This window comes from Vicia villosa, unplaced genomic scaffold (assembly GCF_029867415.1).
Source record: "Vicia villosa cultivar HV-30 ecotype Madison, WI unplaced genomic scaffold, Vvil1.0 ctg.000481F_1_1, whole genome shotgun sequence".
Taxonomy (NCBI): Eukaryota; Viridiplantae; Streptophyta; class Magnoliopsida; order Fabales; family Fabaceae; genus Vicia; species Vicia villosa.
Genome location: NW_026705234.1, coordinates 239,019 through 264,045, shown reverse-complemented (window position 1 = coordinate 264,045; position 25,027 = coordinate 239,019). Strand labels below are relative to the sequence as shown.

The window sequence follows — 25,027 nt, the reverse complement described above, 5'->3', positions numbered from 1 at the left end:
AATGATTCTCCTTCTGTTTATGCATATTTCAGATATACATATCCGAACAAATCTTCATTCTTAAAAAAAAGTAACATAGGTTATTTCAAATATACATATCCGAAATAACTTTTTTTTAACAAAAAGGGTTATTTCTGATATACATATCTGAAATCCCCCTAAATTCGTAAAAAATAAAAGTGAATTTGGAGGTGTATTTCTGAAACATGCTCTGGTGGCAGGATAAGAATTCTTTGATCCAAATGCTTCATATCTTATATAAATAGGGACTCAAAATCATTTCTTCAATATCAAACACCACAAGCAGAGATGAGTCAAACATATCCTCACCTTACTTTTGTCTACTTCAGTGGTGAGATGTCGCCACGTCAATTTAGGTTCTCCGAGGGCACGCCTCTCGTCGTGCTGATTACCATACTAAATTCTCTCCTGCAATATCCAAAAAAAACGAAAGGTGGTCAAACCCGAGTATCGTTCACCCTCACTTAACACTAAAGGAAAGATAAAGTTCATCCAGTTTGCACTGAAGACGGATGATGATTTGAAGGTTATGTGGAGTACTTTTCACCGATATTATACTAAGGGTCCGACTAAGGTTGACGCGAAGCTTCAACGATCGGGAGAAGATATTATCAAAATATTGCAACATCCTAAGCTACCCGTTTATAACTAAATGTAATGTTTAATTTTTGTTCCACTATCTATATAATTTTGACTATTTATGTTAAGTTGCTTTATTTTTAATGTTCTTGCTTCTGGTATGGGAGTTCGTCTTTAATTTGGATACGTACCTCTGAAATCTGCAGTTTGATTCTTTCAGATATGTATCTCCGAATGTATGCGATTAAAAACTAGAATTTGGTGAGTTCAAATATACATATCCGAATTTAGAAATTATTTTGAGAATTTCGCCAAAAGTTCCTAAATATGCATTAAGAAATAGTCATAAAAAAAAAACTATAGTCATAAAAAAAACTATACTCTACATGAGGCCCATTAAATGAAATCTTTTATAAAAAAAAAACAACTATTAATTACAATTTAAAGAAAAAAACTATGTGTTTCTAAAATAACTCTTATAAAAGTGAATATGAAATAAGTTAACTAGATCCCACAATCATTAATTGTTTAAGCGAATGAACATGGACGGTGAATTATACTAAAAGACAAGCAATAAAACACAAGACAAGGATTATGAACCCCACCAAACATACGTAATTGTAGTGTGGTTAAGGAAAGGAATCAAAATGACTTTGATTCTTTACAAGAAACTCAACAAGAAGACACAATCTACAACTGAAACTTTGGTGACAATATAAAAAAAAAACAAAAACAAGCATCTTTGTAATTGTAAACTTCGTCTTTGCTCAAGCCAAACTATGTCATGTGGCCTAAACTGTGTTATAGAAATGCTACCTTGTGTGTAAAATATTAATACTGTCACATTTATGAAATATAGTTATATATAGCTTTCTTATCTTTCACTTGACAGCAAATACCTTAAAAGTAATTCTGAACCAGCTAGGCCACTTATTTTGTATCTGCTTATTTCAAAGTTGAATTAAGTAGTGCCATGAGTATACCATTTTCAGTGGCAGTAAAGCCTTCTACCATTAGGAATAATAGGAAACCGTGTGGTAGAAGATATGATGTTATAACATCAGAATTAACCATGGTTCCAAAACATAGTAGAACCGCGCTTTTTCCCCAACTGTCAAAACAAAGAGTTTCTGTTGCTGATTTACATGTACAAGAAGTTGTTGAAAAACAGTCTCGGATAGCCGATTTTGATACTCCATGTTCTAGTAACTTCAAGCCACAGTTTGAGCCTAGTTTTCTCAAGAATGCGTATGAAATGTGTAGAAACATCTGTGCTGAATATGCTAAGACGTTCTATCTAGGAACTTTACTTATGACTGAAGAAAGACAGAAGGCTATATGGGCTATATACGGTAAGAATTTGAGAAACAAGATAGAAACAAAGTTGCAAACAAACAAATATATATATGATGATTTCAATTTTGAAACTTGTTTTTTATTGAAACCTTTGTTTGCAGTTTGGTGCAGGAGGACAGATGAGTTGGTGGATGGTCCTAATGCTGATTATATGAGCTCTGCTGTTCTTGATAGATGGGAAGATAGATTGAATGACATTTTCAATGGACAACCCTATGATATGCTTGATGCTACTCTTACCGATACAATTTCCAAGTTTCCCTTGGATATTAAGGTGACAACTAAAACTCGTTAACGATCAACTCTCATAATTTCATAATCAGATACTACAAGAAAAAGTTGAATTAGCCACGAAGACGAAATATGTTTTAGAGAATTTTTATTTTATTTTTCCATCTCTAGTTTATGTCGTTAATTCAACTAATGAGATAGGACTTTTCCTTGATTACAGCCTTTTAGGGACATGATAGAAGGTATGAGAATGGATACGAGAAAAACCCGATACAAAAATTTCGAAGAATTATATCTCTACTGCTACTATGTGGCGGGAACTGTTGGGTTGATGAGTGTTCCGGTAATGGGAATTGCGCCGGAGTCTGTCATTCCTGCTCAAAGTGTATATAAATCAGCATTATATCTTGGTATTGGAAATCAACTCACAAACATTCTTAGAGATGTAGGGGAGGAGTAAGTGCTTCACTTAATTGATGTTCACTTTTTCTTTTGAATTATTTGATGTTATATATGATATTTACTAAAGATTTATCAACTTTTTGTTTGAGTATAGTGCATTAAGAGGTAGAGTGTATCTTCCACAAGATGAACTTGGTGAGTTTGGCTTATCTGACAAAGATGTATTCTCAAGAAAGGTGAGTGAAAGATGGAAGGAGTTTATGAAACAGCAGATTGCAAGGGCAAGATTCTACTTCAACTCAGCAGAAGAAGGAGCTTCTCACCTTGACAAGGCCAGCCGTTGGCCGGTACGTACATTTTAGACTTTCAGTCAATCATAATCAATTGATTATTAAGTCGAAGAACTATGTTGAATTAAATGATGATTTATAAGATTGACATATGCAAACATGTGATAATAGTTTGGTTTATGTGTGATTTGCAGGTTTGGTCGTCTTTAATATTGTATCGCAAGATCTTAGATGCAATCGAAGACAACGATTATGACAACTTGACAAAACGAGCTTATGTAGGTCGAGCTGAGAAGTTTGTGTCATTGCCTGCAGCTTATACTAGATCTCTCTCAATTCCTAAAACCAATCTGCATTCTTCCTTCACAAAACTTATGTAGCAAATTGTACCCGGATATTTGTTTATTGTGCAAAATGCATACAACAAATCAATAACAACAACAACAACAATTAGTTCAATATACACCTGTAAAATACTTGGCTTCACTACCAAAAATGAAAAATCATGGTATTAAATAGTTTTACTATTATTCATCAGCAAAGATGTATGACAGAATATATTTATTAATTGGTCAAGTACGCTCTGTAATTAATTAATGAAATTGGCGGCAGTTTTGTCTCAAATTCTGGCAAGAGTCATTATACAAATATATAGATGAAATTAAATAATTTGTTACCTGCAAATTTCATCTATCAATGACTAACAATGATCCAACAAGTCACATGTAATCAGAACATGGATTTGAATGTCATGCTCAAATTTGCATTTGCATATCTTGACATTAAGAACAAGGTGATATCAAACTCTCAACATAGACTTCTGGGTCCATCCAATGATTGATGGCTTGAATATCGGGAATCTTCAAAGTATCATTTTTGGAATCATAAACAACCAACTTCAAGTTAACACTTCTCAACTCATGAAAATCCATCAACACTCGGTCATCCTCAGAAATATACAGCGCCTTGGTATAGGCATACAAACCCCGATTTTCAATGTAAGGAACACTGCACAATTTAATCCAAGACTCCTTTCCATATTCCTTCATAATCCAAACATCCAAACACATTTGACTACTCGCAAAGATGCATAGACAATCCTTCGCCACCCCCAACGTCCACAGATCATTCTCCAAATCAGGCTGCGAAAGCGTCTGATACAACTCATCCTTCAAATCAAAAGAAACAATGGCACGCCAATAACTCATCTTATCATACGCCAACCAATTAATAGTACCACCCACAAATACCCCCGATCGACGAATCGAGCTACAATACGGGAAATTGTCGACCCTTTTCCAAGACATTGTACCCATAACATGAACGTTAACTTCATTGTAATTGCATCCGTCACTAAAAGAAACAACAAAAACCTTATAATCATCTACGAAAGGATCATACCCAAAGCTATATAAGGAAAAAGAATTTCTCTTGTGCGTAGTTTCCAAACGAGGCAACTTGTTATATTTTCCAATGGAAGGGTTCCACAAAAGAGCGTGTCTGTGTCTATCATCTAGCGTTAAACAAAGGATGCCGTCGCAAGAGCATACATCCAAAGGAGCGCCGTATTCTTGTGTTAGGATTTTAGGGTACGTGAGTTGTCTCTGCATGACGGTAGAAGTTGAAAAAACTGAGGGGATCGGGGACACAAAGAGAAGGAGCTGGTTTAAGTAATTGGTGGAGCTTACAATGAGGTTGTGGTGCGGGGTTGATAGGCGAAGGTGTTTCTTTGCGAATTTGGGATCGGAGATTATGGAGTTGAGGGACTTGCATAGGCAGCGGAGTTGTAAGAGTAGTTTCACGGGGAGCATGCAGAGAATTTCTGCGAGCACGTCGAAGGGAAGAGTGGGTAACGACGGTGATGTTAGGGTTTCGGTGGAGATAGTCAATGGCCGCCTCTTGGTGAAGGTGGCTTCATGGGTTGAGTATGGAGAAGAAACGACGTGGTTTGGATCGTCGCTCTCGCTAAGTTGCGCCATGTGCAACGGAGTTTCCGCTCTAATGTAGTATAATACCTTGCAGGTTAGAGTGACTGTATAGGGCAGAAACTAGTCTCTAGTTGGCAATTTGATTAAGTTAGTAAAGGATGGATTTTTTGAATTTTTTTTTTAAAATAACTAAATTTTTTTAAAAAATTACATAAATAAGCAATATTTCAAATTAATTATAAAAATGATTATTTTTTCATTTATTTTACATTTTGTCGTCATCCGCGACTACACCTAACAAAGAGACCAAGTTGTCATTCCATGTGGCGACAACACTTGAATTTAAATTTTTAATTTTTTTGCATTTGGACACAAGTATGTCCAGATTCTTAATCTTGATGGTCAATATAACTTTGGGCTTTTTTTCTATTGGGTTATTTCCTTTCTTGGGTTTTTAACCTAATTTCTAATATTATAAATAAAAACTTTGGCAATCGTAATTGGGGGAATTCTTTGATCTCACGTATAATTTTTCGAAAAACTTTCTTTCAGCTTTTTTTTACGATACTTTTTCCCCCTCTTGAAGGTTTGTCTCGTTGACTGAACAAACAACGATCGACAAACCTTCTCCCTTTTACGGTCAATGATTTCAATATGAGGGTCCCTTTAAAAAAATGTTTATTCTTTGGCCAATGATGATACCTAAGGCCTTCCTTTTTCAAAATGTTTTTTCTTTTAATATTTGTTTTGGTTAATGATTTCGTATGAGACACTTTTTTTAAATGTTTATTTTTTGTCAAGGATGACACTTGAGGCTATTGTTCCTACACTTTGATTTAAATCTTTACAATGATAATCTTATTTTTCCAACCCTTATGAGTCCCCTTGAACTAGACAAAGAGTGCCTAACACTTTCTCTTTGCCTAATTTAGACAATGGGTGTCTAACACCTTCTCTTGGCCTAATTTAGACAATGGGTGTCTAACATCTTCTTGCCTAATTTACTTACACATAAATCTCATATTTTTAAGGATTTTCCACTTGCCCACAAAACAAGTAGTGGCGAATCATTTAAACGTAAATTTTAAAGCAGATTGTTATAGTTGGCGACTCTGCTGGGGTCTGGGGACATTTAAAAAAAATAGGTTTACCATAATTTAGCCTTTAAATTTTAGGTTTTATTTTGGTTATTCTCTATTTACTAATATTTCTTTGATTTATTTACTAACAATTTTGGGCTTCAAATTTCATTGGCTTATTTACTAATATTTTAGGGTTTTAAATTTCTTTGGTTTATTTACAATAAATAACATTTTGGGTTTTAAATTTCTTTGGTTTATTTGCAACAATATTTTAGGTTTTATATTTATTTTTAATTTATTTTATCTACTTAAAAATATATAATAGTTTAATTTAAAATTATTTGTATTTTTTAAAAACTTGCAAATGCTCTCCTTCGTATACGTTTGATTAGTTTTTTATTTTGAATAATTAATATAGCATAATTGGTAAGGAATAAGTCTTGCAAACAGGAGTTTGTGGGTTTGAATCTCACTTGGTGCACTTTGGTTATTTTCAATCTTTTTTTCACCTGGACACAACGTAAGTTTTTCGCCATTTGTGGAGTAGACGTAAGTTTTTCAACATTTTTCTACGGTTCATAACATCTAGAGTTATGTTTTATTTATTCTTTTTTTCTTCTTCTTCTATTTACTTCATCATTTTTTTAAATACTAATTTTTTCTAATTTTTTATTTGTTTTGTATATTATATCTTATTTTAGTGTATAATGATTTTCAATAATAAAATTATTAATTTCTTATAATATACATTAAATTATATATGTTAATACAACAATTAATCAATACGCATTATATATATATATATATATATATATATATATATATATATATATATATATATATATATATATATATATATATATATATATATATATATATATATATATATATATATATATATATATATATATATATATATATATATATATATATATAACTTTCACAAAACAACTTTTAAATTAAAAATAATTTTAAAATTTATAAAATAATTATAACTAAACAACTTTAACTTTATTTTAAAAGCTCTTATTTTTAACTTTAACTTTATAGTAATTTTTAAGACTTAAAAAAGTTGGGTCAAACGAGCTCTGGTGGCCAAAATAACTTTGGGCTTTTTTTCTATTGGGTTATTTCCTTTCTTGGGTTTTTAACATATTTTCTAACAATATAAATAGGACCTTTGGCAAACTTTCTCTCTTTTACGCAAAACTTTTTTAAACTTTTGGGGGTCAATGATTTCAATATGCGGGCCCCTTTAAAAATTGTTTATTGTTTGGCCAATGATGATATGCGAGGTCTTCCTTTTTCAAAATATTTTTTCTTTTAATACTTGTTTTGGCTAATGATTTCATATGAAGTCCTTTTCTTTAAAAATATTTATTTTGGCCAATGATGACACTTGAGGTTATTGTTGCTACACTTTGATTTAAATTTTTCCAATCATAATCTTATTTTTCCAACCCTTGGAATTTTTGCTATTTTTTTACCAATGACTAAAACTGATATTATATGAGGCCAACCCTTGATTTTAACTCTTTTTTAATATTATAATTTTCCTCATAGTATAAAGAAAATATTTTTATTAAAAATAACCTAAAGGCCAAATGGGTCCCCTTGAATAAAAGGAAGGCAAAGGGTGCATAACACACTTCCCTTGTCTAATTTATCTACTTACTCATAAATCTCATATTTTTAAGGGTTTCCCACTTGCCCATAAAACAAGTAGTGGGTGGCGATCGTAAATTAAGGTTGCTACATATTCCCATTGAATCAATGGAAAAGGTCAAAGGATCAAAGATTTAGGTTTTATGTCTAATCATTTTAGAAACAAAATAAATCCTAGGTAGAAAATTAAGGGGATCATGTTATGGACTTCAAAGGAAGATAAGGTTAACCCTAAAATAATCACACAAGTTTAATCAAAATATTTGATGAATAAATCATTGGAAAATATTTGATTAAAAGGCCTCTTAAAAAGCATAAAAGCATCATTTTTATTTTAATTAAAAAGGATTAAATAAATTTTTTTTTTAGTTTTAAAATATATTCACAAAATATGCCATATAAGTGAAAATTATACAAAAAATCAAGTGAAGACGAGTTGATTTACTATATTAAAATGAATATCAAAGTTTGTGAAAATAAAATAAAATAAACAAGTGGTAAAAATTAAGTTTTGGCACCCATGAGTCTTGAACTCGTGTCTTGCCTTCACAGATGAAAAGGCTAACCACTGGGCCACGCGCCAGTGGTGATAACCAAATGCTCACAATTATAAAAATATGAAACAAGACATAAATCATAAAAATGAAAAAAAGTTGCAAAAGGGGGGGTCGAACCCGCGGCTTTAGAGTCTGTTTGGTTCAAATGAGGGGAGGAGAGGGGAGAAGTTTTAATGGAGGGAAGGGGATGGGAGGGGAAGGGAGGTGAGAGATTTTTTTTTAATCAGATAAGTGTTTGGTTCAAAATAAGAGAGGGGAGGGGAAGGAAGGGGTTTTAATTAAAAATATCTTTGGTTCAGAAAGGGAGGGGTGTTTTATTAATAAATTACATTTTTACCCTTTTGATCTTATATAAGTGATATAATATTCAAATATGAAAAATTCATAAATATTTTTTTGGTAATAATTTTTTTAATATTGAGGGACCAAAACGTTATAATTTACCATAACGTTAATAAACTGAGTACACTTGATTAAAATTACACCTCTCTGACACAAATGAAACTATATGTTAATAACAATTTTTAAATAGTGATGAATCATCTAACAAAACAAATGCATAAAATAAGTTATTATTAAAACTAATAATTTAAAGTTTTTAATAAAATGAATAAACAAAAAATAATATAAAGTGAATGATTTTAAACTTGATATAAAAAAATATAATAGGATAAATAACAAAATTATAAGAAAAAATGAAAATAAATATTAAAAAAATTATAAAAATAATGTAATGATTATGATTTGTATTAAGTAGAAAAATTTGAAAATAATTTGAAGGTGGATAATAGCTATAATAAGTTGATGAAAACAATTGAGAAAAATCACATAGAAGAGAAGCATTAAGACGAAAGAAAATAAATAATTTTGAAATATTAAAATTAAACTGAGGATATTTTAGTAAATATGATATTTTTTTACGTATTAAAATTGATATTCCCTCCCCTCCCCTCCAAATCCCCCCAATTCGGAGGGAAGCAAAAAGTGTGGTTTGGAGGGATTTTGCTCCCCTCTCCTCCCCCCTTCCCCTCCTTAAATTTGAACCAAACATATTTAATTAGGAATTTTTTCCCCACTCCATCTACCTCGAACCAAACACACCCTTAGGCATAGAGAGATTCTTAGAGCGCACGTTTTATAGACTGGGATGGTGATACATCCAACAACCAAAACGCAAACAAACAAATATATTATAAACCAAGTTTTTGAAATCAGTTTCAACTTCATCTTCAACCTCAAGAACACGGATTTTCTAGAAATTGTATCATGCTTAAAACTCAACCATTTTCAAAATGTGAACATGAAAGTTGTGTGATTTTTCACTACTAATCCAAATATGTATCCATCACAGATTTATTTTTATTGTAACTCAATAATTTCTCAGAAAACCATAAGAACCCTAAAACTTCAAAATCAAATTAAATGACATATAACAAGTATAAATGGCAACCAGTTGAGGTCTTTTGATCCTCACATTATAAAAAACATAATAGAATCGAGTTTTGTTAAAAATGGTACACAAATGCTAGAGTTTGAGTTTGAACAACTTACCTATATAGATGGAGATTGAAGGGTGGATTAGAGCACTTCCAGATGAGCTTTGATGATCTGGAAAGCTTCCTTAGACCTTAGTGATGCTAACTGAATGCTTAGATCACCTTGAAGTAGTCTGAATTCTCTTACCCGAATCAAGTTGCAGGAGCTTGATGTGAAAATGGAAACTAGGTTTAGAGTGATTACAAATGGGATATGAGTATTTGGAAAGCTTCTTTAAGGTGTATGGGAAGTGTTTGGATGGTTATTTGATACAAAGATTGCTTGAAACTCAAAAATCACGAGTTTATGCAAGTTGAAATTTTGGAGCTTTCAAGTGGGGGAGTGACTTTGAGATTTTTTTTGTGTTTGATTCAAGAGGCAAGGTCTTCTATTTATAGGGAATATTTTTGGTTTGTGGGGGGAAAATCTGACCAAATGGCAATACCAAATTCACATGGTGTTGGTTTACTTCTTTGTGAACAAATTTTGAAGTTCATGGTTCCAAGAACTTGGCAAGCTTTAATCAAGACTTTATGGAAGATTTTATGCACATTAGGGTGTTGCTTGTTGGGTTTGTGTTGCCTTTGTGTACAGAACAAACATTGTAGAGGCTCAAGACAAAGTTTTGGTGATTAAAGCTTCTTTATAAAAATGGAAGTGTGACCTTTATGCTTGAAATAGAATGATTCAATGGATATTGATTAAAACACTTGGACAATGGCTCAAAAGTTTTTGTAATCTTCTGATTAGAGGGATATTTACAAGTAATTGGACCTGTAACACAAAGATCTTGCAGATTTGGGTGAGTTGGCAGCTTGGTTGATCACAAAATGAACCTATAATTCAAGCATGGATGCCTAACTTCATCTCTTCGATTCTCCTTGCTCAAGAATGTTATGGAGGAGTTCTTGTACTTTTTGAAAAACCCTAAACATTCTCTACAACTTTGGTGTTTGTAGTTTTCTCAAATTCTCAAAGGATCTTGATGGAAATTGGCCTCAAAGTTATAGATCTGCCTTGTGAAATTTTTCTAAGTGTTTTGAAAAAGTTAACAACTTCATGGCTCCATAACTTAAAATCCTTTCACTTTTTGGAGGTTCCTTCACAAGGACAACGTTATAGATCATAACTTCCTCTTCAATTCAGCCTTTGGAGCACAAAAAATGGTTGCTTATTGAAGAAGTTACGAGTTTTCAAAGTTGAGCATTAAACATGTAATTCCTTCATGAAAAAGTCAAAACTCTAACTTTGACTTTTGAATCATTGGTTGATTTTATTGATTAATCTGGATCAAACGACTTCAATACTCACATATTCATGATTTTGATCTTCAAAAGTCCATGGTTTACCAAATTTCCCAAAAGTAAAAGTTGATCTTGGACGGTTGACTTTTTCCAATGGAATTGCATTCTTCAAAGTATCAATTGAATCGAGCTATTCTAGCAAAATGAAGGATATGAATGGATTATGATGAGGCATTTGAGATCCTTAAATCATGTTTTGAGCCATAAGACCTTGTCTTGATCAAAAGTAAAAGTTGATCTTGGACGATTGAATTTTTCCAATGGAATTGCATTTTTCAAAGTATCAATTGAATCGAGCTCTTCTAGCAAAATGAAGGATATGAATGGATTATGATGAGGCATTTGAGATCCTTAAATCATGTTTTGAGCCATAAGACCTTGTCTTGATCAAAAGTCAACTTTTTAGAGAATTAGGTCAAAACTCCTAATTGTGTATCAGATGAATTTGAAAGTTTGATCTTGATTCGAACCACACTTGGGCTTGGATTTTGATGACAGAAATCACTTGAGCATATGAGAAGGATTGAGCCACCTTATGAGCTTCAAAACCCTAATTTTCCTGAGCTTCTTCATCAATCACCTATCTTATGAAATAAGTAACAAGTAAACACCAATTTTTTGTATATTTTGGTTAGTAAATGATGCATGAATGATTATGAACGATGATAATGATGATCACACTCTTTGAGATTCAATGCAAATGAGGTGGGATCTTAGGGTCAAAAATTAGGGTACAACAGTTGCCCCTATTTAAGTTTCTTCTATCCAAGGAGGGGGGATTGGAATCTTCGTCCCAGCATGGTAGGAGGGACTTAAATATAAAATAATAGCACAATTTGGACCCTAAGAGACCACATGTATGATATTATCTGAATGCAAGACTCCAACTTTTACGGGGAACAAACAAACAACATCCTTAATATAAAGTAGAAGAAATGGACCAGATTTACTGGGGATAAGTACCAAGTCTCACAATGAATTGTCTTCATCATCTAGAGAAGACTAACCATTCATTAGAAAAGAGAAGACTTCATTATGAACTGTCTCTATCATGTAAGAGACTAACCATTCACAAGGGATAAACATCAGGCTTCACAACAAACTGTCTTCATCATCTTGAGAAGGCTAACCATTCATTAGAAAAGAACAAACTTCATTATGAACTATCTCTATCATCTTGAAGAAACTAACCATTCATAAGGGATAAACATCGGGCTTCACAACAAACTGTCTTCATCATCTTGAGAAAACTAACCATCCATTGGGAAAGAACATGTTTCATCATGAATTGTCTCTATTATTGAAGAGACTAACCATTCATAAGCTTCTTCACTAGAAATGAATAAATTGCTTCGTAGAGACTGCCATCTTTTTTCAATAAGGAATTTTGAGACATACAAGTTTCTCAAATAAAGAAACCACCACCTGTTGTATGAAAGTTCCTGCAATAACAACTGCCGGGAAATAAATCCAACTTTCAGGGGAACCACCAATGGGTTCTTGTTGAGGTGACAAAGTCTTCAACGGTGCAAAATAAGTGCACTTCCAATCCAAGATTCAAAGACCCAAATAATCATATCTACTGGAGACAAAGTTCAATCCAAGACGAAGCTGGAGAGAGACATCTAAGCAAGACACTTCCCAATGAGGAATAAGCTCAACTGGGGATTCATCCTATCCTGAGATGGACAGAGAAGCTAAAACAAAATCTTTCCATGAGAAACAAACTTAGCGGGAAAACACAAGGATATGGATCTTTCTTCCTAAAGTTGGCACTTTAATTGAGGGAGTAAAGACATCACTTGGGGAATGAGTATAAAAGGTTTCTCATGAGAGACGAATGCAAAAATGTGCATGTATGAATGGATGAATGAATATTATGCATATGCTAATGAAACAGACACATAAATAAAACATAGGGGACAACAATGGGGATGACAACACCGGGGTATAACCAATTACTCAGCCAATCGTTAACAACTTCTTCTATGGAGGCATAAATTTCACTAGGGAGAGAGAGCACTCTCAAATCAATCTTCAAAATCAAGGGGATTCATTCCGAGAAGAAAACCTGTTTGAAAGGAACACATTTTAAGAAGAAAATATGTACTTAGCCGGAGGCACTTGTATCAAGACTTAGCTAATTCACGGGGGATAACACCAATGCTTGATTTTCACACCTCAAGGACCAACTTCCCTGGGGACAAAGATCAACATTTCTTTTCGTACTCACGAGTTTTAAGAAAGTGTTTTGTCTTTTTATTTTGAAAGTGTGATTTTAACTGTCATATTTTAAGAAAACGTATGTACAGGTAATAGTGGCATCTCACGAAACCACCATATTTTACGGTTAATAGCGACTATTATCAAAACCGCCTTAATAAAACAACCATAATTAACTCATTTTTTTGTAGTGCGAGGACGAATGGTAAACTGTGTAAACAAATCTTTTTTATATGAATGGACAAATAGAGTTTACCATGATCACTGGTTAAATAATGATGTGAAAAATATAAATTTGTTAATAACTCAGGTGGCAAACATGTGTATATTTTTTCATGTTTAGTCATGTGTTAATAACTCAAAAATTTACTACCAATAAATCATACTTAATTTAAATTTGCCAAAAATAGCCTTTTAACTAAAAAAATTATTCAAAAAAAAAAATTAAAATTAAACTAATTTAGTTTTGGTTATTTATTTATTTATAAATATAAATAAAATAAATTATCAATTTAAACAACAACTAGTAGTTTTACCCGTGCGATACACGGATAAATAAATTATGAATACATATTGTATTTTTATGAATTTATATTGTATTTTAAAATAAAATATCTATTATTTTTATTAAAAATTATTTAAAAATATAATAAGTATAATAAAATAAATAAGTATATTGATAATTTTATAGTTCTACTTATTCAAATAAATATTTAAGAGAAAGAAATAATGTGATTGAGATTAAAAAGGAATACATAACAACTTATTGGGTTGTAAATTACAAACAAATGTTGCACTTGAAGATAAAAAAAATCACAATCTAATAATTCTTAATTAAATTGTATTTATTGGAAAGGAAATTAAATAAATGATTGATATAAAAAGAAATGCATAATAACTCTTTAAGAGGAAGAAATAATGTGGTTGAGATAAAATAGGAAATACAGAGCAACTTATTCGATTGCTCTTTTTAAATATTGTAAATATTAATTAAAAATGTTTAGGTGGGATCTGATTGCATTTAGGCGCTTAAAAGGATACATAGTATTGTGTTTGATTATATTAAAGATATATTAAGGTTTATTTTAAGCAATTATTAATTATAAAACATAATCAAAATCAAGAAATTCTAGGAACAAACGATTTAAGACATTTAGATATTTATTAGTACATAAAGCATTTCAATTGTTTGATACCATTTTTTTTGGTGTAGTTCTAAACACGTCACAATTAATAGTGACAATAGTTTGATTTTTTGTTATTAATTTTTGAAAAAAAAGATATGAGATACTGAAATATTCAGGAACCTAAGTCTTCTTTTTATTGTTTTGTACGTTGGATAATAACCTAATTTAACTAAATTTTAAGTTAACTAAATTCAGCACAACTAAAAGAGATAGGTAGGACATGAGAGGTATGTATAGCATTGGAATGGGTCCAAGAGGCCATGAAAAATAAACTCTAATTATTAAATAAATTAATTATCTAATAATAATAATAAAAATAGTAATGTATAAAACAAAATTAAAAAGTTTCTCTAAAAAAAATGGCCATAATAAGGGAGTGTTGCATTTTGTAGTTAATATTATTATTATTTTTCCACAACAAAGTTGTAAAGTAAATATAATATTCTCAGAATTCAAGTTTGATAACAAACATAATTAACTAAAAACCATAAAATAAGTTCTTCAAAAATTAAAATCATCCTGGCATGATTAACATGACAATGTAAAATATAAAACAGTGGAACATGTGAATGCTGATACATCAGCAATACTGCAACACTGCAAATGGAAACAACTCTTCAACGATACTTAATGAAACCGATTTCATTGGCATTGCTATGGAAGCATTGCCTGCAACACATGAGTCTGTACTTCCTGATCAATCCATGAGAGTTTCCACATACACAGCAGGTGCGATAACCAGGTCTTTGGGGTGAGAATTCCAGACATTGGAGTGATCCATGACTTCGATTTGAGATTGGAGGAAATGCAAGAGCAGCAGCGATCTCAAAAATAAAAACCCTAGTCACGCACACAAAAAATCAAATAATTTTTTCAAATGGTTCTAAGTCTCATCAATTACATCACCAATTAAGCATAACACACGACAATCACTAAATAATAAAGTAATAAAACGAATAAATAAAAAATAGAAAGAAAAAACCAAACAAACTCTTATTTCTCTCTCATGTACCATTCTTCTTCTTCTTACAATAAAAATTTCTCTTGGGTCAAAGGAAGGTGAGTCTGCAAGTGTCAACGGAGAAATCACAGTGGTTTGGGGCTGCAGGGCAGATGACCGAGGCGGATGTGAGCGGTTATGATGGCATGTTGCGCAAATTCGGAGATGATGTTGCGCAAATTCTCCTGGAAAAAAATTGTACAATTGTGAGTTTATGGTTTGAAATTGTTGTTATTATAAGTTTATATTTTGAATGAAGATACATGTTGTAGTATGATTTGTTATACAGGAACCTAAATTATTAGTTTATGAAGAAAAAGACAACATATATCATGTTTAGAGAGAAAAGTTTGAAAAGATAAAACTGATTGATATTGGAGGCAAGGGTTTAGGGTTTATATTATGAATAGTGAGAATACAAAAGGATAAGGATATGAATGTGGGTAGAATTCAATAGCCAAAAAATATTATAATGATTCAAACCTTAATTTATGTGAGATTGAAAACCCAAAAGACATGGCTGCTCGTTGGAAAAAAACGAAAAAATGACCATAACAATTGTTAAAGATTCCTTATCAATTAATGTGATAATTAATGGATGTAAAATAATTTAATAATTGCTTAAGATTTAATTAATAACAAAAAAACTGAACGGTTTGTTTGTTTGTTTTTAAAGCCCAATTTAATTATTATTAATCAAAAATATTAGTTAGAAATAAATAAATAAATAAACTAAATATTTAAAAGATAATTATAAAAAGTTTACTATTAATAGAAAATATAAAATAGAAAGAACTCTAAAAATATGACACTTGACAAACTTGCCAAAATTTTCATTTTGCTTTATTATATTGTATGATAATAAAAAGAATTAATTATTACATATGTGACATTGACACGTTATTGAGTAAAATGTCGTGTCATTAACTTTTATTATCAAATTAAAAAAATAAATAAATAAACTGAGAGAGACTAAAGTTACCCAAATTATTTTACTTCATTTAACCATAGTAAGTAAGTCTAGATAAAAACATGGAGTGAGACAAATAAACAAAAGTTAATAATTTAAAAATTGATTTGTAAAAAAAATATAAAAATTTCAGACGGCGTGCTTCCTCCTTTTCACACTCCGCTGGCGAGGAGAGGAATCGGGAAAAAAATCACTCGTGAGTCGTGAATGGTACAAACAACATTCCACAAACTAAACTGAAGATTAATTTCGTTACAATTCAAAATTACTAACCATGTGCTCAATCTCATCTTACGCAACATGTTCAACTCTTCTTAGTTCTTCTTCTTCTTCATCTTCATGTTCATTCCCTTGTTCCTCTGTCAAAACCACCATCTTTACCCTCTCAACCCCAATCCCCACAACCACCATCTCTAACGTATCCGTCTCAGCCACACCCAAACATGTCTGGACCCGAACACCTCGTTCCCCATTTCCCAACACCAACAAACACCACCGTCGTACCAGAACCCAGCAACAACAAAAACAACAATACGAACCCCCTTATCTAGACCGCAGCGTCGACATGTACGAACTCTCAACCTCAATCAGACAAACCCACAACATCGAACAACTCTACGCACTCATGTCCCCTTACAATAACAAACAACTCTCAATTCGTTTCATGGTTTCCATCCTCTCCCGTGAACCCGATTGGCAACGCTCTATCGCAATTCTCGACTGGATGAACGAGATAGCTCAATACTCACCTTCACTCTCCGCTTACAACGTCGTCCTACGTAACGTGCTTCGCGCTAAACAATGGCAGTTTGCACACGGACTGTTCGATGAAATGCGTCAAAAGGGTCTTTCCCCTGATAAATACACTTACTCCACACTCATTACGTGTTTCAGTAAACAAGGTTTGTTTGATTCATCTTTCTTTTGGTTACAACAGATGGAGCGTGACAAAGTTCCTGGTGACCTTGTTTTGTATAGTAATTTGATTGAGCTTTCGCGGAAACTGGGTGATTATTCAAAAGCCATTTCGATTTTCAATACGTTGAAAGCTTCTGCTAATATTGTCCTTGATCTTATAGCTTATAATACTATGATTAGTGTGTTTGGTAAGGCGAAGCTCTTAAAGGAAGCTCGTCTTCTTATTCAAGAGATGAGGGATAATGGTGTTAACCCGAATACTACTAGTTACTCGACGCTTCTTGCGATTTATGTTGATAATCAGAAGTTTGTCGAGGCGCTTTCTTTGTTCGCGGAAATGAATGAAGTTAAATGTCCGATTGATCTTACTACGTGTAACATTATGATTGATGTTTATGGTCAGCTTCAAATGATTAGGGAGGCTGATTGCTTCTTCTGGGGTATGAAGAAAATGGGAATTGAACCGAATGTGGTTAGTTACAATACTATCTTGAGGGTTTATGGAGAGGCTGAGCTATTCGGGGAAGCTGTTCATCTTTTTAGTTTAATGCAAAGGAAAGGTATACCACAGAATGTTGTTACATACAACACGATGATTAGTATCTATGGTAAATCTCTTGAAGATGAGAAAGCGACGAATCTCATTCAAGAAATGCAGAGTAGAGGTATTCAACCAAATGCCATCACTTATTCAACCATAATATCTATATGGGAAAAGGCAGGAAAATTGGACAGGGCAGCCATGCTGTTTCATAAGTTAAGGACTTCTGGAGTTAAAATTGATGAGGTACTATATCAGACAATGATTGTTGCGTATCAGAAAGCTGGATTAGTTGCGCATGCCAAAAGGCTACTTCATGAGCTCAAGCAAGAGGATAATGTTTCCAGGGAGACAGCAATCACAATACTTGCCAAAGCCGGTAAAGTTGACGAGGCTATGTGGGTTTTCCGACAGGCTTTTGATGCGGGAGAGGTGAAAGATATATCTGTATTTGGGTGCATCATTGATATTTTCTCAAGGGAGAGAAAGTATGCACATGTGGTTGAAGTGTTTGAGAAGATGAGAGAGGTTGGACATTTTCCAGATTCTAATGTTATTGCTCTTGTGCTGAATGCTTTTGGAAAGCTGCGAAAGTTTGAGAGAGCTGATGCTTTATATAAACAGATGTATGAAGAAGGGTGTGTTTTTCCGGACGAAGTTCATTTTCAAATGCTTGATTTATATGGCTCGAGTATGGATTTCAAGATGGTGGAATCATTGTTTGAGAAGCTAGATTCCAATCCCAGTATCAACAAGAAGGAGTTGCATTTTGTTGTTGCCAACATTTATGAAAGAGCAGGTAGATTTAATGATGCTTCCCGAATCATGAGCAGGATGAATCACAAAGCAATAAAAAGTTATGGTAATGCTTAGAACATTGAAGTATGAATCTGACTTTCACATGTAACTTGAATTGACTGACATTCTTTGGCCACATATCTATAAATATAGTATTCCCAACTAGGTGTCAAAAATTCTCATGTGTATATGATATTGAGCAACACACATTCTGAATAGCATCATCCGTGTAATTAATCATTACAGTTCTTAAGAGCACTACTATGTTCGTTTTACCTCTTTAAAGAAAATGGAGCCAAATTTTCATCTACATGATTGATGTGTATTTGCTGAGAATTTCAACGGTGAATCTAATTTGAAAACACTAAGGGCTGGTTTGAATCACTTTTGATTTTTAGTTGTTAAAAAGTGTTTTATAAATTTATTTTAAAAAACTGTTTTAAAAAAATTTTTGAAAAATATGTATTTGGCAAAGAAGTTTTAAAAACTGTTTTATAGATTAATTTTTAAGAGATCCATTGGAGAGGACCTTTTTAGTGATTTTTTATGTTCTTCTCATCTACACTGAATTAAGTCAACATGAGTAGCTAGATTTGATGACAAACCTGTTTTTATTTGATTGGGACATATGATCAGATGATGTTAATGTTATAGTTCTGACTTATTGTTATTATTCAGTTATTGATTGTGCGCATTGCTTTTTGATTGTTACGACATTCAAATCGATGTTGATATATAGTGACTACTAACCCTAGGGCTATCTTTCTGAACTACTTTAAATGTTTGATTCTCTAATTGACTAAGGATAGTATGGAATTGTGACTAAGGGACTAACATATTTTGTTGCCTAATATGACGGGACAATCAGATGATGTTAATGTTATTGTTCTGACTTATTGTTATTATTCAGTTATTGATTGTGCGCATTGCTTTTTGATTGTTACGACATTCAAATCGATGATGATATATAGTAACTACTAACCCTAGGGCTATCTTTCCGAACTACTTTAAATGTTTGATTCTCTAATTGACTAAGGATAGTATGGAATTGTGACTAAGGGACTAACATATTTTGTTGCCTAATATGACAGGACAATTGGTATGTGGGATTGGAGAGTTGACGCCTAGATTAGTGAGCTATGCGCCAAGGGATTGAGTATAGTGGTAGAGTTAATTTGTCGTGTTTGTAGTCAGCGCATGTTTCATCAATCAAATAGAAATAGGAAATTCTAATTAGACGACCTGACCGCTTTTCTCATTATTGCTTTACAACTCATTTCTTGCATTTTTTACCAAAACAACCTTAAACACCCCCTGGTTTACTGTTAAATTTACATCGCATAAATATTTTTTTTAAGTTCGCAATCTATGTATAGACGAATTTAATTTTTATTATTTTGACAATAACACTAGTCCACTTGCTAGTAGTTTTGTCATCATTTGACTACCAAGACCTGAAAGTGACGTTTAAGAGCGATATTTGAGCTTTTGGAGACCATTGAAGCCATTGGAGAGCTTTTTCTTCAAGGATTCTTCATGTTCTTTGAATCCACACTATTGGTATTGATTAATTTCAACATGAGTATCTAGATTCCTCTTAGGTTAGGTTTTATTTGATGATGAGCCTTTATTACTTGATTGAGACATATGATCAGATGATATTAATGTAATTGTTTTGAATCTTTGTTATTATTCAATTATTGATTATGCGCATTGCCTTTTGTTTGTTATGACATTCAAAGTGATCTTGATAATAGTGGCTACTGACCCTAGGGTTGTTTATCAGGCCTACTTTTAACTATTGAATTCTCTAATTGACTAGAGATAGTATGATTAGGAATTGTGACTTAGGGATTAACGAGCTTTGTTGCCTAATCTGACGTTACAATTGGTTTGAGGGATCAGAGAATTGACACTTAGGGAAGATGGGGCTTTTTCCAGATCATCTATTAAATTTTGTTCCTGATGAGACAGATGTCAGGCATGATGTTGTGACAACTGGTCTAACGTGATAAACCAGTATGAAAACAATGAATAAAGTCTTACCTTATACAAGATGATGAAGCAGAAAAGGAATAAAGATAACACAAGAGATGAGTAACTCAATTTGGTGCAAACAACACTTACGTCAGCCCACCAGGAAAGCTCTGTTCTAAGCTAAGTTGCCTGCCACTTCTCAATACTTCAACGTCCATGTGCTTTAGTTTGTCAGCTGCCTTGCCCATAAGATTGCCACATAACTCCATAACTTCCTTCTAAATCTCCCTCTGGTCTGTGAGAATAGTCCCATGAGACCTATGTAGAATCCCCATACTCTTAGAATTTTGTTTGGTTTTTAAGGTTGCATGGTAATATGAATTGTTCCCATCACCCAACTTGAGCCAATCTATTTAGGATCTTTGCATAAGCATATTTTCCTCTTACTCATTCCATTTTATGACATCCTCAGTGAGCTTCTTTACCATAGCAATTCTCTGGCTATCCATACTATTACTCATTAGATCATGTTGGGCTGCCTCAAGATCATTTCTAGCATGCACCACCTGTTGCTTCACATTTGAAATGGACTTGCTGAATATCTTAACACTGGTTGCAGCCTTTTCAACTTGTGCCAAAGTACGTACATAGGGCTGCCTCTGAAGGTTGTCTCCAGTTATTGCTTACCACATCTTCATAACCAACTAAATCAGCCATACAATTATAAAATTTAAATTTACCTTTGTAGTTTCTCTTAGTGTTCAGATCTGCCACACAAAGTTGAGCATGATCAGAGACACTAGGGGGGAAGACATTCAGTGTTGAATCAATATTGTTTTGGAACCATTCAATATTCCCCAACACCCTGTCAATTCTAGAGTAAATGGTCCCCACTATATGTTTGTTTGAACATGTGGAGAAATATCCAATACCATCCATTTTACTTAGCCCTGTATTTGTCATCATATTTTGCATATCCACATATTCAACCTCAGTCACTCACTATCTTTCCACCTATCCTATCTTGAGCCTTTGCAACATTGTTGAAATCACCAATGATACACCAAGGACCTTGCTGATTCGTATGGAAAATCCCCATATCTTTCCAAAGCAGTCTTTTACTATCCAATTGGTTATGTGCATATATGGTTGTCAACCAATGTTTAAATACTCCCAAATTGTCATAGACACCAAAATGGATAAATTGATCAGCACCGTGTATGTGCTTTATGTCCACCTTTGCATGGTCCCACTCAATCCATATCCTTCAATTATCATTATATTGATAATTTTCCATATATCTATCATTGAGCTTAAGCTTATCTCTAACCAAACAGGCTTTTGATTGCTTAACTCTAGTCTCCATCAACACAATAATATTAGGTTTTAACTTTAAGAGACGAGAGCTAATCTCCCTAAGTTTACCTGCTTTATTCAGCCCTCTTACATTTCAAGAGACTAACATGGTCCCTTATCAAAGGGCCCTTATGAATTATGCAACACCCCTAAGGCCTCAAAACCATTTTCACAATTAACAACAGAAGAGGATTCAACATACATTTTTTCTTACCTCTATCTCTAATAACTTTACTCACCACTGTCCAGTCTTCACCACAATCAAGGTATGCTTACATTTATTAAAATGAAATACAACACTTATGTTATTATGATCAACCTCTAGAGTCTCCTTGTAATTTTTCCAAAATTGAGTCTCGAACATGACACGCTTCTATAAAAAGGGTGTTATTATATGATTTTTTTATAAAATGATGATATACAATGAGTTGTGTTATTTGAACACTTAATAGTTAAAAATATATACCATTGCATTTATCTCTCATTTACATTTTTGATATCTTACATTTACGCATATTTTACAAAAACATCAATACAACAAAAATAACAAATAACACCTTAAATTGTTCTGAATTTAAATGTAAGAATATCAATTTAAATGCATAAATATCATTTCTCTATAAAACTCCCACATCACTGGTACACATTTTAGTCTATCAATTTTTAAATGTTATTCACTTTGATTTATAAGTTACAAATATTTATCCAAAATAAATATTTAATATTACTAAAAGTAATAAAGTGACTGAAATGTGTAACTTAAACAACCAAAATATGTAATAATTATAATGTATAGGATCAAAATAGGCCTCACCCAAGGTGCAGGCCACCAAAACTCCCGCCTTGGCCCTCAATTATTTGGAGAATTTCTTACTCCACCTCTTTAGGGTTTTTAGACACCATGTGTATTTTTCAAAAATACCCCTGTATTTTGGAGATGTATCTCCGGACGCATTTTTTTTACTTAACACTGGTTTGTTACGGAAGAAAACTAGAAACAAAATGTCAGAAAATCAATATTGCAACGATAAAATCAACATTCATAAAATAAAATCGGCATTATATTTATGATTTCAACTGAAAATTAAATATTACTCCCTCTGGCCTTATTTATAAGCAAAGATTCTTTTTTTAGGTTCATTGAATAATGAATGTATCTGGTCTATTATATAGACTATATACATTCATTACTCAATGAACCTAAAAAAGGAATCTTTGCTTATAAATAAGGCCGGAGGAAGTACATTTCAATAGTTCGATGGACGTTTGCACATCTCTAAGATTTGCTCGACCGTTCTTCGTACTGTTGCTACCAACTCGAGCGGGATTTTATCTTCGAAACCGAAATAAGTTCACCACATTGCCAAAATATCCTCTCGGTTCTTGAGTTCAAAGTTGTTGTAAATGATGTTCCCTTCTTTGTCAACTGAAGGTGAACAATACTCGAGCTTCACAACCTTTCGTTTGTCTCCGTAAGGTAGGCGATAATGGATTTCGTCAATGATATCGTCGAGCAAGGTGTACTCGGTGAATTTCATCGTCTGCCCTGATGTTTTGCTGTCGGAGAAGGAGACACTTGCGACATACCAACGAATGTTGATATCATACAATTGAGACATTCTTGTGTTTATGTGAAAGACAACATAAGAAACCTCAAATTTATTGAAAACCTAGGTGAATATGGACCAACCATTTTATATCAAACTTGTTTCCGTAGCTATATCCACAGAAAGATCCCATATTTATTGGTTCCAAATGTATCCCTTTGGAACATTCTCTGCACTGAATTATGTTAAAGTTTTTCCCAACATTTACCAGTTTACAATACTTCCGTAGATGCTCCTCTGAAAAAAATTATATTTTGGAAAAAAAAGTATTTCCTGATATATATCTCTTAAAACAGGGAGCATAGCGCCAAATGTCTAAGAGCATCAAGGGTGAATTAAGACATTCTCATTGTTTATTGCCCTTTAGGTATATGTCATGCTTTCTATCAAAAATAGTGTACATTTCACACCCTTTTCTATATGCATAATTGGTTGCCCATTTTGAATTTAAATGAGAGGCAATTTCTTTCTCTTCTTAATTCTTTAAACAACTTGGTATTTTAATAATTTATTAGTTTACAATGTAAAATACTATGGTTAAAAACAAGTTATTATCATAATTTTTTTCGACCCATTTAACATTTAGCATAGAAAATGAAGATTTTTATTTTTATTTTTTATATTTATAAAGTTATATAATTTTATAAGTACTTAAATTTTCAAAAATAATTTTGTATCTTAAAAAAATAAAATTTAAATATAAATATAAATTTAATTGTTTCAAAACATGTTAAGGATACGCACATATTATTCACATTAAAGAAGGTCAAAGCAAATATCAAGACATTCAAGTATAGACAATTGTAGACTAGACAACGTATATTGTATCATAATTGTATTTAAAATAGAATTTCTATTATAGGCAATTATAGACTAGACAATTATAGGCAATTAGTATACAGATCCTTGTACTCTTATATATATTTGTACATCATTACAAGAATAATATATAACAAAATTCCTTTTATCATATGGTATCAGTTTTTCTCTAGTTAATCTCCCTTAGTTTGTGTTTATCATCCTGTTTCAATCCTTCTTCATCGACTCACTCACTCACTCGCATCATCATGTCTGATGTTCCACCACCTTCATAAAACCCGCCGACCCATGATCAACCCACCGATCCACGCGTCATCCATCATTCCGACAACCCTGCAACTGTCCTTGTTACACCTCTGCTCACGGTCGACAACTATGGTTCATGGAGCCGAGCCGTAACAATGGCACTTAGTGCCAAAAACAAATTCGGGTTTGTCGATGGAACCCTAACCTGTCCAAAGAAGGCCGATGATATCCCTAAGTGGCGCCGCTGCAACGATATGGTTGCAAGCTAGATTCTCAACTCGGTTTTAACAGAGATTCGCCCTTGCATTCTCTATGCTGAAACGGCGGCACAAATCTGGACCAATCTCAAGGATCGTTTCTCTCAGTCCAACGCTCCGAAAATCTATCAATTGAAACAATCTATCTCTGCCCTAAAACAAGAGGGCATGTTTGTA

At 32.8% G+C, this 25,027-nt stretch overlaps 3 protein-coding genes and 1 pseudogene across 3 annotated transcripts; 2 read left to right on the top strand and 2 right to left on the bottom strand.

Moving 5' to 3' along the window:
• Positions 1-1,485: 1,485 nt before the first annotated feature.
• On the top strand, positions 1,486-3,381 carry LOC131628824 (phytoene synthase 2, chloroplastic-like). Its single transcript, XM_058899639.1, has 5 exons — positions 1,486-1,952; positions 2,058-2,230; positions 2,408-2,643; positions 2,744-2,936; positions 3,074-3,381. Exons 1-5 carry the CDS (start codon positions 1,574-1,576, stop codon positions 3,257-3,259), a joined length of 1,167 nt encoding a protein of 388 aa, XP_058755622.1. The 5' UTR covers positions 1,486-1,573; the 3' UTR covers positions 3,260-3,381.
• A 116-nt stretch (positions 3,382-3,497) lies between these two features.
• On the bottom strand, positions 3,498-5,061 carry LOC131628823 (F-box/kelch-repeat protein At3g23880-like). Its single transcript, XM_058899638.1, has one exon. It carries the CDS (start codon positions 4,856-4,858, stop codon positions 3,662-3,664), a length of 1,197 nt encoding a protein of 398 aa, XP_058755621.1. The 5' UTR covers positions 4,859-5,061; the 3' UTR covers positions 3,498-3,661.
• A 9,735-nt stretch (positions 5,062-14,796) lies between these two features.
• On the bottom strand, positions 14,797-15,142 carry LOC131628822 (small ribosomal subunit protein uS14z/uS14y/uS14x-like; annotated as a pseudogene).
• A 1,336-nt stretch (positions 15,143-16,478) lies between these two features.
• LOC131628821 (pentatricopeptide repeat-containing protein At5g39980, chloroplastic-like) lies at positions 16,479-18,938 on the top strand. The gene has a single exon (XM_058899637.1). It carries the CDS (start codon positions 16,606-16,608, stop codon positions 18,661-18,663), a length of 2,058 nt encoding a protein of 685 aa, XP_058755620.1. The 5' UTR covers positions 16,479-16,605; the 3' UTR covers positions 18,664-18,938.
• Positions 18,939-25,027: the final 6,089 nt, after the last annotated feature.